At 45.7% G+C, this 11,253-nt stretch overlaps 1 protein-coding gene across 1 annotated transcript; it reads right to left on the reverse strand.

Moving 5' to 3' along the window:
* Positions 1–838: 838 nt before the first annotated feature.
* LOC310684734 (phospholipase A2 inhibitor and Ly6/PLAUR domain-containing protein-like) lies at positions 839–6,134 on the reverse strand. The gene is made up of 5 exons (XM_083456231.1): positions 6,021–6,134; positions 4,098–4,196; positions 2,733–2,882; positions 1,830–1,967; positions 839–1,659 (listed from the first exon to the last, which is right to left on the reverse strand). The coding sequence occupies exons 1-5, from the start codon at positions 6,079–6,081 to the stop codon at positions 1,511–1,513; spliced, it is 597 nt and encodes a 198-aa protein (XP_083312357.1). The 5' UTR covers positions 6,082–6,134; the 3' UTR covers positions 839–1,510.
* Positions 6,135–11,253: the final 5,119 nt, after the last annotated feature.

Consider the following 11,253-nt stretch of genomic DNA (forward strand, 5'->3'; position numbering starts at 1 on the left):
GGTTAATAACTGTGTGGGGTAAGGAAAGGAAGTTTGGGGGGTTAATGTAGAGGGAATGGTAATGAGATTGGTGAATGGTGTCAGCAGGAAGAAAGATGTTTGTGTGTTTCTATGCTAGCCTAACCCACTTCTAATAGTCCAAAAACTTTAGAGCAATGCAAACTGGAAAATGTAACATACAGATCTTCACCCATCACTCTAACCACCCCACTTCCTCCTCCTCCTCCTTCTCCTCTTCTCTTCTTCTTCTTTAAAAAAATATTTCTTAGTAAAGATTTTCTACTTCTGATTTTGAGTTTAGTTTTCTAACTCTTTTAAAATGAGATTCCTCTCTTTTTATATACAATGGTACCTCGGGTTACAGACACTGCAGGTTACAGACACTTCAGTTTACAGACTCCGCTAACCCAGAAATAGTACCTCGGGTTAAGAACTTTGCTTCAGGTTGAGAACAGAAATCGCACAGCGGCAGCAGGAGACCCCATTAGCTAAAGTGGTGCTTCAGGTTAAGAATAGTTTCAGGTTAAGAACGGACCTCCAGAACAAATTAAGTTCTTAACCTGAGGTACCACTGTATACAATAATTTCAGACATAGCTAATGAGTTGTTTTATTTTGTATTTGGTTTTTTTTTTGCCCCAGAATGGTTGAATCACTTTTTAAATCAACACAAAGAAAAGTATATTATGAAGAAACACGAGGACCTCTTGTAGCACCCCTTCCAGCCATGCAAGGAGCCTCTGGTTGGTACCTTCACGGCAGTAAATTATTGCTGATAACCATCCGGAAGAAACAAACAAAACCATTTTTGGACTCGATATTCTTTATTGGGCCTGCAATCTTTCATTCACAAAACAGCTTGGAACTTCAAAAACACACTTTGGAGGAGGTGGGGGAGGTATTGTGGTACTCAAGTCAGGATGAGGAAGAAATTTAATTTTGTCTGCATGTTAATGAGAAACTAACTCATTTGCACTTTCCAGACCAATATGCAACCTAAAACTTAGCCTTCAAATTTGACATTTCTCATAATTTTGCAATGTAGTTCATAAACCAAGCAGTGTATACAAAAATGTATTTATGTGAGGAAAGTGCATATATTAGTGATAATAGCATTCTGTGTCTATTGTTCAAACTGCATGTAAACGTTGTGTTTAGTAGGGTAAATCCATGCTAAAATGTGAGCAGATTTGCAATAGTTTTTTTAAGAAGTTAATTGCCGTAGAAATGTTGAGAACTGAATTTAAGGTTAAAAAATTGAGAAACTTAATAGCACTGTAATTTGACAGATCTGTCCATTTCAGTGCCGAAATGTTCATGGCATGAATCCTTCAAAGTGGCTGGCATCGAAAGAGAGCTCAGGAGAGAAACCTCATAAAGGGAATGCTGGAGATCATGGGTAGCAAGAGAAGGAAGGAGTTCTTCCCCAAGGTATGGTTGGCACTAGGTATTGTTGCTTTAGGAGTTGTGGCTGGTTTCCAAGTTGTGGCTGATGCAGAATTTCTGGCTCTTTAAGGTTTTGGAGGATCTGCTTTTGTTTCAGCAGGGACACATGTTATTGTTTTGATTTTGTAGAGGATTCCTGCAATTGTCACGTTATAGTTCTTTGCACCGCACATATTGCTTGTTCCACAACCATGCAGGACAAACTTCTTGGCACCTGCAGGTAAATATGGGGATCGTCAGTGGCGGCTGCTCTAGTACAGCAAATGGGGCATGACCTCTTCCATTTCAGTCTGCCCTCACCCAGCCCCCATCATCCTGCATTCTGACTCACAACCAGGCCAAGCCTGACCCTCCTCCTCCCTTCCTAATTCCCTTCAGGGTTACCAGAGCTTCCTGTTGCACTGATGCAACTCATTTGACCATCTGTGCATGAGACCTGTCCACCCTTGCATTTCTCCTCCGTCTGAGCATAACATCCAGTTGGACAAGTGTACCCATTCGGAGTCCAAGTAGTTGGAAGAACTAGGAAGCAAAGAAGGAAGAAGCAAATGGTCATATATGGAAAGTTTTTACATAAGAATCTCCGAAGAGCCCCGCTGGATCATTGACAGGCCTGCTTCGCACAGACACAGCAGCCTTCCTGATGCGTTCACAAAACCACCCACTGAGTCCTCCCCACTCCCAGGTCTTTGTTAGCATATTGTTTGTCAGAATGAAAGAATGAGGTCTAGAGTCACAGGTTTGACACCTTCCCTGTCTTGTGTTAGGATGAAAGGTGTGGAGGGACTAAAAGTTCCTCCACTCCACCCTGTTCCTGCCAAGTTTCAAAAGCAAATTGTGAATGTTTTCATCATTCTGAAACCAAGGGCCCCTCCAGACTGGTGTTTTATTGCGGGTTCATTTGTGCACCATGTTCTTCAAACTATAACACTGCATTAGTGATGGATTTCTCCTGGTTTCATTTGTCCTATGGTGTTTCCTACTGCATTACTGCTGACTGGAGGGGCTGTGGAGCAACAGAAGTGAGACGAAAATAAACCAGGACATTTGTGGCATGAAAGGTGATGGGCTTTCAGCAGGAAGTAATGGGATGTGCACTGATTGGAAATGAAGCAGTATGACCACCCCAATACCTCTGCACACACAAATAGTATTGAGAGTGGAATTGTGTGTGACTGGCCCAATAGCCTCATGGGCACAAATCACCCTGAGCGCACTATAAAAAGAACTTCTGGAGGGGTCCAGGTTTGCAATTCTGATATCAGAGAGGGGCAGGTGATGACTTACTTCCCCAATCTAAGTTTTTGTTGCACCCATCTTCAGTACAGCAAGCGGAGCTGGAGCGTAAATGTTTCCCGTCTCCTATGGTGATGGTAAAAGCATTGGCACAAGAAACATTTTTCCCACATGTATAGAATGTTGTAGTAAACTTGACCCCTGTATACCAGAAAAGGAAAAAGACAAACAACAGGTCAGGAGAGCTCATTCCCCAGAATCCTTCATTCTCTGCCGAACTCTGTGGTCTCTGCTCTGCCTTGCCTTTCCATCTGTTCCAAGTTCTCCCAAGGGAATATGGCTTGCTAGAGTACATGTGCCTCCATCTTGCTGAATTAAGCTCTGGAAGTTCCAGATCAATGGTGAAGAACCTCAGTTCTGTGGACCAAAGGCAACCACTTTCTGTATCTGACCGTTCAGAACCAGCCCAATCCACACCCCTTACCAACTTCATTTTATATCCACCTTGAGTGTGTTTCCCTGGCTGGTATATGTATTTGAAATCTGACAATGATTCTTGTTTCCCTTGACTGGATGGAAGATAGAGAGAGAGAGGTGGGTGTTTGTGGGCAGAACCTAGCCTATAAAGCTAAAATTCTCATTTATTGTTTACATTTATTGTTACTTTTGGTGGGCAGTGATAGAGGAGAAAGTCCTGGTTGGTCCATTAAGTGAATGGGATACTTCCTGTTCTATTTTCTCTTATATACACCAAATATTTACTCCAACCAAATATTTACTCCAAGGAACACTGCCAGAAATCTCAGGAGGTAGTTAGTGGTAGAGGAGAACATCCTGGCTGGTCCATTAAGTGAATGGAGTACTTCCTATTCTATTATTATTATTATTATTATTATTATTATTATTATTATTATTATATTTATAACCTACCCATCTGACTGGGTTGCCCCAGCCACTCGGGTGGCTTCCAACATATATAAAAACATAATAAAATATTTTAAAACTTCCCTTCAGATGTCTTCTAAAGGTTCCATGGTTGCTTAACCCCTTGGTTCAGGGGTCAGATAACTCCATACCCTCCAACATTTATCCAGTGAAAATAGGGGCATACTAAGGAAATGCAGGACATTCCAGGATCAAATCAGAAACCGGGGTAGCTTCTGTAAATCCGGGACTGTCCCTCGAAAATAGGGAAACTTGGAGGGTCTGCTACCAGCTTCCAACTCCTTCTTAGTCTCAGAGTTTTCCCTTGCAGAACTCAGCTGGGAGCAGAAGTATGCGGACAAAAGTAGAATGATTTGGCTCTGCCCGTCATTGGCCTTCTTCCATACCAGTCCTAATGGGCACCAGACTCAATTGGATAGATTGTGGCACAGCGTGGAGCATGCCACCAGGCAAGGCCAACATCTTCCTTACCAAACATTGTGCTCTCATCCTTGATGACCACGCAGGCATTGAAACCACTGCCACAGTCTGAAACCTTAGAACCTTCAATTCCTTGTTGACACTTAATGGCTGGAAGAAGAAAGTAAAGGCTGAACAAAATTATATCAGAGTGAAGACATAACAAATATAATGGGAGAAGTTCTGCTGTGGCTCTATGATTGAAGGAGCCCCCCCCCCCCCCCTTGAGAGGACAATTAGGACAATGGGAGAGGTTAAATACCTCAGAAAAAAATAAGGGGGCAGATGACGGAGATAAATATACATACAAAATTAAATATTTGGGAATATAGTTGATAGACAAGAGTATTAACATATTTCAGAGAGAGATAATAGAAGACCATACCAAATTACTGTCAAAAATGTATAATCTGCTCTTGGAATGAGATACCAAAGAGGAACAGGTCAAATCTGTCATGAGAAAATGGGCAAAAGATGTGGCACACAATATACAAATGATATACTGGGAAAGGCTCTGGAAGAGAGATCTGAAATTTACGGCATGCCCAAGGTCAATGGTAGGTCTTAGTTGTGGGATTCCCATAGGCATCAGGCTGAGAATAGGATTGTGGACAATATGGGCTACTGGCCTGATCCTGCAGGCTCTTCCTGTGTTTTTCTACCAAATACAGAGGTAAAGGTAAAGGGACCCCAACCGTTAGGTCCAGTCACGGACAACTCTGGGGTTGTGGCGCCCATCTCGCTTTACTGGTCGAGGGAGCCGGCGTACAGCTTCCGGATCATGTGGCCAGCATGACTAAGCTGCTTCTGGTGAACCAGAGCAGCGCACGAAAATGCCATTTACCTTCCCGCTGGAGCGCTACCTATTTATCTACTTGCACTTCATGCTTTCAAAGTGCTAGGTTGGCAGGAGCAGGGACCAAGCAACAGGAGCTCACCCCGCCACAGGGATTTGAACTGCTGACCTTCTGATCAGCAAGCCCTAGGCTCTGTGGCTTAACCCACAGCCCCCTTGCTATGAGGTGTATAAAAAGCCGAAGCAACAGCAGACAACTTAAAGAAAACATTACAAAAATACACAGTTACATATAAAAACATTACATTTATATAACATTACTAATACTAATAAATCAATAGCAATTCCTTTCGATCTCTTTTTTATATATATAAATTTTATTAGTTTTTTTAACATATCATTTTCAACAGTAATTAAACATACTTTTACATCTTATTCAATTTTTTTGACTTCCATCAGTCCTGTCTGAAAATTTTCCAATCTAATCTCTTAGTATGCATTTCTTATTTTCCCTATTACATTTCAAACTCATAATCAATATCTCTATCTTTTTCTACTTTGAAACACTTCGTATATTTCTCCTTACAAAACTTCTTGTAGTCCTACCTACTAGCAAAATTTGTTGATTACAGTTGCTCTTCAAATAATTCAACAATTCCTTTCATTCTCAGCCTCTCGGTTCTCACCCAGGGTCCAAACACACTCTCAGCTCACCCACAAAAGTCTCGCAATCAGAACAGCGGCCATCGATCTAGTCTCTCACTATAGACTTGTCTTTCATGGGCAATCCCAAGGTCAATGATACTTCCTTAGGCTTCCCACAGCTGTGTACCATTCAGCTGCCCTCTCCACACCCAGTTCAAGGTACAGCAGATGTGCTAAGTCTCCCAGGGGGTCCAAAGGATGGGGAAAGTTTCTCCCTCCACTCACGGCTTTTTCTTCACCCTCTGTCCCCTCCTCGTTTTCAAGCTGGCATACAGATCCTCCTGTGGTAAGAAAGTTCTCTGCAAAGTTTTTAACCCTCCAAGATTAGCATCAAATGATGGCACAGTTGGTATGTGATTCCAAAGTACTAGCCTTTCATTTTGTCCTTAATAGCATCATAGGAAAAGGGATGTAATCAATGATAAATAACTTACGAGGATCCACAGAGGCAACTAAGAGTGGCGAAAGAAGGCAGAGCACAAGGAGAGGCACCATGGTGTCGTAAGGTAGGGCTAAGGTCCTTGCTGAGCTTGAGTGCTTCTTGCGCACAGATGTATGTGCAAAGGGCATTTTATAGATGGGTCTGCTGTAACATCTTTTAGGGAGTTGCTCCAAAGAACCACAGTAAAAGGAGTGCTGTGTAGTGTAAATACCCATAAAGAAAATGGGTGGAGATGCCTCTCTTATTGTGCCAGGACTTCCTGGAATGAACGGTGGATTCTGACGACAAATTTGGCAAAACTGATGCCAACTTGAGGCATTTCTAGCTTTAGGAAATTTGGCATGTACCTTACATATTATTACTTATTCCATTTATTCCCCCGCTCCTCTATGGATCCTCAAGCAGGCAGGCAGGGAGGAGCACTCTTTTATTCTAACAACAACCCTGTGAGGTAGGTTCGGCTGAGAGATAGTGTGTAGCCCAAAGTACATCACCCAAGGAGTTTCATGGATGAGTGGAGATCTGGCTCCGGGTCTTCCTCACCCTGCCATATTATCATTTATTGCCTGCTGTGTTCTGAGATTAGTGCAGCCAGCTCCAGAAAACAGGGAAAGTTCAGAGAGGAGCCTCAAAATTCAAGGATGGTGAGCCTGTAGCCCTCTGGATGTTGATATGGATGCAGTTTCCATCAACCCTAACCAAAAGTCATGCTGGCTGGGAATGACGGGAACTGCAGTCCAGCAATACCTGGAGGGTGACAAATTCGCTACCCCAGCTCAAGTTCAAAAAGTTTGAGGAACACTTCTCTCTCAAGCCTCATCTGGTGAGGATCCTATCCAGCAGCAACATAGTTTTCAACAGAAGGACTATATGGTAGAAGGTGTCTCATCCTCTTGAGAGTGAAGGCGCTCTTAGCTCTGCTCCTGAAGATTGTTGTTGGTGTGTGTGTGAGTGTGTCAGAGGGGCCAAATTGCTCTGAAGATTGGGGACGGGTGATGACACACGCATGATGTCAGGATACCGGGAGGAATCAAGGAGTGATGTCAGGTGTTATGGAATCCGATCCCCACCCCCACCCCCCATTGAAGGCTGCCAAGAATAGATAGGACAAGGATAGTTCTTACCAATGTCTATTATTCAATAATTACGAAGAGAGGATTAGAAATGCAGCCTCTTGGAGTAATGGTGTTGCTCTGAGTAATCTCCACCTCTCTTTCTCTCCTCATTCGTCAACAGCACCACCCACCTTACAGTGCCCGCTTAGGGCCATTTCCTCCAAGCCTTTTGCTTTCCTACTTTCAGTGCTCGCCGGGTTCTGGGAGAAGGTGGGCCTGGAATGCTTTCTAGTGATAACGTGTCAGCCAGCTGCTCCGGCTCTGCTTACCCCTCCTCCTCTTCCATTATTTCCCAAATTTGCCCCTCGTGGGCCTCTGAGCCGTAACCTTCCTCAAACAACTGTTGTAAATCTATACTGTCTTCCTCTTCTCTGGAAGGTTCAGGAGGGGGAGGTGGTCTCCACCATTCCTCCTCTATCCAGTCCTGGCAGGTGGAGGCAAATGCAGCGGCAGTGCGGATTCAATGGCCAGCGGTTCCTCCTCTCTCATGTTCAGCCTTCTCCCCCTCCTCCCTCCGCTGCCACTGGATGGGTGCTGCTTCCGCCTCCTTCCCCTCCGCAGCAGGAGGAGGAGCCAGCCACTGAAGCCGAACCACACGTGGCTCTGTGCTCAGTCTCCTCTGCCCCCTAATTGTTTGGAACATTGGGGGGGTCACCCACCAAAATGTGGGGCACCCAGAAGAGCAGGGGCCCTAGGATTTGGCACCCCTGGTGTGTGTGTGTTTGTGTGTATGTTTGGAGTCATTTTGGGGTGGGATTGCATTTTATTGAAGCAAAAGACAGGCAGAACCATGAGTGACATTGGCTGGGCCAGGGACTGGACAGAGGAATAGTGGTGGACACCACCTCCCTAGCCTGAACCTTCCAGGGAAGAAGAAGACCGTAAAGATTTACAACAGTGGTTTGCGGGGGGGGGGAGGTCATAGCTCAGAGGAGGATGAAAGGCAAAGTTGGGAAATTATGGGAGAAGAGGAGGAGGCAGAGCTGGAGCAGCTGGATGACATGTTATCACTAGAAAGCATTCCAGACCCCCCCTTCTCCCAGAACCTGGCAGGCATTGAAAATAGGAGACCAAAGGGCTCGGAGACAAATGACCCTAAGTGGCCACCATAAAGTGGGTGGTGCTGATGACCATTGAGGAAATTGAGAAAAGAGGCTGCATTTCTAAGCCTCTCTCTGTGAGTATTGAATAAAAGCCATTGGTAAGAACTTTCCTTGTTTCCTCTATTCCTAGCAGCCTTCTGTGGGGGGATCAGATTCCCTGAAGACTGACAGGCTGTGACTTCAAGAACATGTGCTTGAGCTTGCTTTTCCCTCCTCCTTCCCCTTGCTTTTTCTGCATGTGATGTGTCTTTTTAGGGTGTGAAGCTGGAATGCAGGAACCATCTTAGTCATGATTTTTATAGTCCACTGCTTTGGCTAAAGGCCAAGGTATAAATTCCATAAGCAAACAAATAAATCTCCACCAGCCATTTTTTGGATCATTTGGTCAGGTATGTGACATATCTACCCACTTCCTGTTTGGCAGCCAAACCAGGAAGTGCGTTGGGTCTTTCATGGGCTGCTGTCTCTGGCTGTGTTTTCCCCTCAGTGTAACATGTGTTACCAACCCCTAGATGAAACTAAGGGCTTATTCTCACTTCCCCTTGTCCCACTGCTTTCCCCGCTCAATTGGAGCAAATGGCAATTTGGGCTTTTTTCCAGATGGATGTTTGTTCTGAACGAGCACTAAAGAGCAGGTTTTCCACGCAAAAGGAGTGGGGTAAGGGGACGACCGCTCAGACCATGTGGACCCAGGCTTTCTAGGCAGGAAACAATCAGGAATGTGGATGAGCCTTAAAGCCATGTTTGCACAGTAAGCTTCCTCCAAAGATTTCTAGGAGTGGTAGTTTGTTAAAGGTGCTGAGAGTTGTTAGGAGACCCCTTGTTAAGACATTAGCTGTGGGATTAGCTGTGGGAGGAGCTTATCAGTGTTTGCAGGGCAGCGGCTGAAGAAGGAGCCAAAAGGGGTTTCTTGTGTGTGTGATTCTTGTGGCTGATTAGCTGCTTTCCCTGGTCAAAGGTCAGAGGGGGCAGGGTTTCTGTTGAGGCAGGTGATTAGCTGTGGGAGGAGCTTATCAGTGTTTGCAGGGCAGCGGCTGAAGAAGGAGCCAAAAGGGGTTTCTTGTGTGTGTGATTCTTGTGGCTGATTAGCTGCTTTCCCTGGTCAAAGGTCAGAGGGGGCAGGGTTTCTGTTGAGGCAGGTGATTAGCTGTGGGAGGAGCTTATCAGTGTTTGCAGGGCAGCGGCTGAAGAAGGAGCCAAAAGGGGTTTCTTGTGTGTGTGATTCTTGTGGCTGATTAGCTGCTTTCCCTGGTCAAAGGTCAGAGGGGGCAGGGTTTCTGTTGAGGCAGGTGATTAGCTGTGGGAGGAGCTTATCAGTGTTTGCAGGGCAGCGGCTGAAGAAGGAGCCAAAAGGGGTTTCTTGTGTGTGTGATTCTTGTGGCTGATTAGCTGCTTTCCCTGGTCAAAGGTCAGAGGGGGCAGGGTTTCTGTTGAGGCAGGTGATTAGCTGTGGGAGGAGCTTATCAGTGTTTGCAGGGCAGCGGCTGAAGAAGGAGCCAAAAGGGGTTTCTTGTGTGTGTGATTCTTGTGGCTGATTAGCTGCTTTCCCTGGTCAAAGGTCAGAGGGGGCAGGGTTTCTGTTGAGGCAGGTGATTAGCTGTGGGAGGAGCTTATCAGTGTTTGCAGGGCAGCGGCTGAAGAAGGAGCCAAAAGGGGTTTCTTGTGTGTGTGATTCTTGTGGCTGATTAGCTGCTTTCCCTGGTCAAAGGTCAGAGGGGGCAGGGTTTCTGTTGAGGCAGAACCCTATCGGCGCGCGCAGTTTGAACCATCTTTTAGATTTAGGGGAGCTAGTCTCAAGCCCAACGACACATTCTCAAGATGGAGGGGGAGGGAACAGCTGCAGTCGCCTGCGGTTCCTGCGCAATGTTTGCCATCTTGCCAAAGGTTGCAGGCAGCTTTACGTGCAGCAATTGCATGTTGATTGCCCTCCTAAAAGACAAAGTCCAGCAACTGGAGGAATGTGTAGCTACGCTCCAAAGAATTAGAGAGCTGGAGCTCTTCTTGGAAGCAACAGAGCACACCGTCTCCACCAAGGAGGAGACAGGGGACTCCCCTGAGAAGGAGGCTAGTTCACCAACACAGGAGCCCGATATGTGGAGAAACGTGACTCAAAGAAGTAGGAGGCCCAGGGTTCGCTCTGATTGTCTAGAAATACACAATCGCTTTGAGGTCCTCTCCCCTAGCATGGAAGACGAAGAGCAGACTCCATTTGAGGATCTCTCCCTCATTACAGTCGATCACGTATATGAAGATGAGCAGCAAAGTCAGTCCTCAGGGAATGTGCAGGCGACCTTGGAACGGACCGCTCACGGAAGAACCCTGACCAAACCTAAGAGAAGGCGTGTAGTGGTGATAGGGGATTCCCTACTGAGGGGAACAGAAGCAGTGATCTGTGGGCCTGACAAGATGTCTCGGGAAGTGTGCTGTCTCCCCGGGGCTAAGATCCAAGATGTAACTGAACGACTGCAAGGAATCATAAAACCCACTGACAAATACCCCTTCCTCTTGGTTCATGTGGGAACCAATGACACTGCAAGCAATAGCCTCCAGAAGATCAAAAAAGACTACGAGGCTCTGGGCAGGAAATTGAAGCAATTAAATGCACAAATCGTCATCTCATCTGTCCTCCCAGTTGAACGACGTGGCCCAGGGAGAGAGAGGAAAATAGTGGAAGTAAACAGCTGGCTTCGCAAATGGTGTAAACAGGAACGGTTTGGATTCTTAGATCACGGACTGCAGTTTCTTGAGGATGGACTTCTGGCAAGCGATGGGCTGCACCTCACAACGGTTGGGAGGAATGTTTTTGCCAAAAAACTAAGAAACCTCATCAGGAGGGCTTTAAACTGACTAATGTGGGGGAGGGAGACAGTGCTCCTGAAGGTAGGAGTCTATTAATTGATGAAGATGATCATCCAAATGTCATAGACCAAATGGAGCAAACAGCAAGCAGACCTAGTGGTGGGAGGAAAAAATCCTTAAATAAGAGACACGGGGGAATGACTAATGG

This window comes from Podarcis tiliguerta, assembly GCF_965153285.1.
Source record: "Podarcis tiliguerta genome assembly, chromosome: 8".
Lineage (NCBI taxonomy): Eukaryota > Metazoa > Chordata > Lepidosauria > Squamata > Lacertidae > Podarcis > Podarcis tiliguerta.

Bases quoted from the DNA above. Each gene is read 5' to 3' on its own strand.
- LOC310684734 (XM_083456231.1), bottom strand. From the start codon at position 6,081: ATGGTGCCTCTCCTTGTGCTCTGCCTTCTTTCGCCACTCTTAGTTGCC. The intron at 4,197-6,020 runs GTAAGTTATTTA...TTCTTCTTCCAG, and splicing joins AGTTGCCTCTGTGGATCCTC to CCATTAAGTGTCAACAAGGA. The intron at 2,883-4,097 runs GTAAGGAAGATG...TCTGGTATACAG, and splicing joins GGATGAGAGCACAATGTTTG to GGGTCAAGTTTACTACAACA.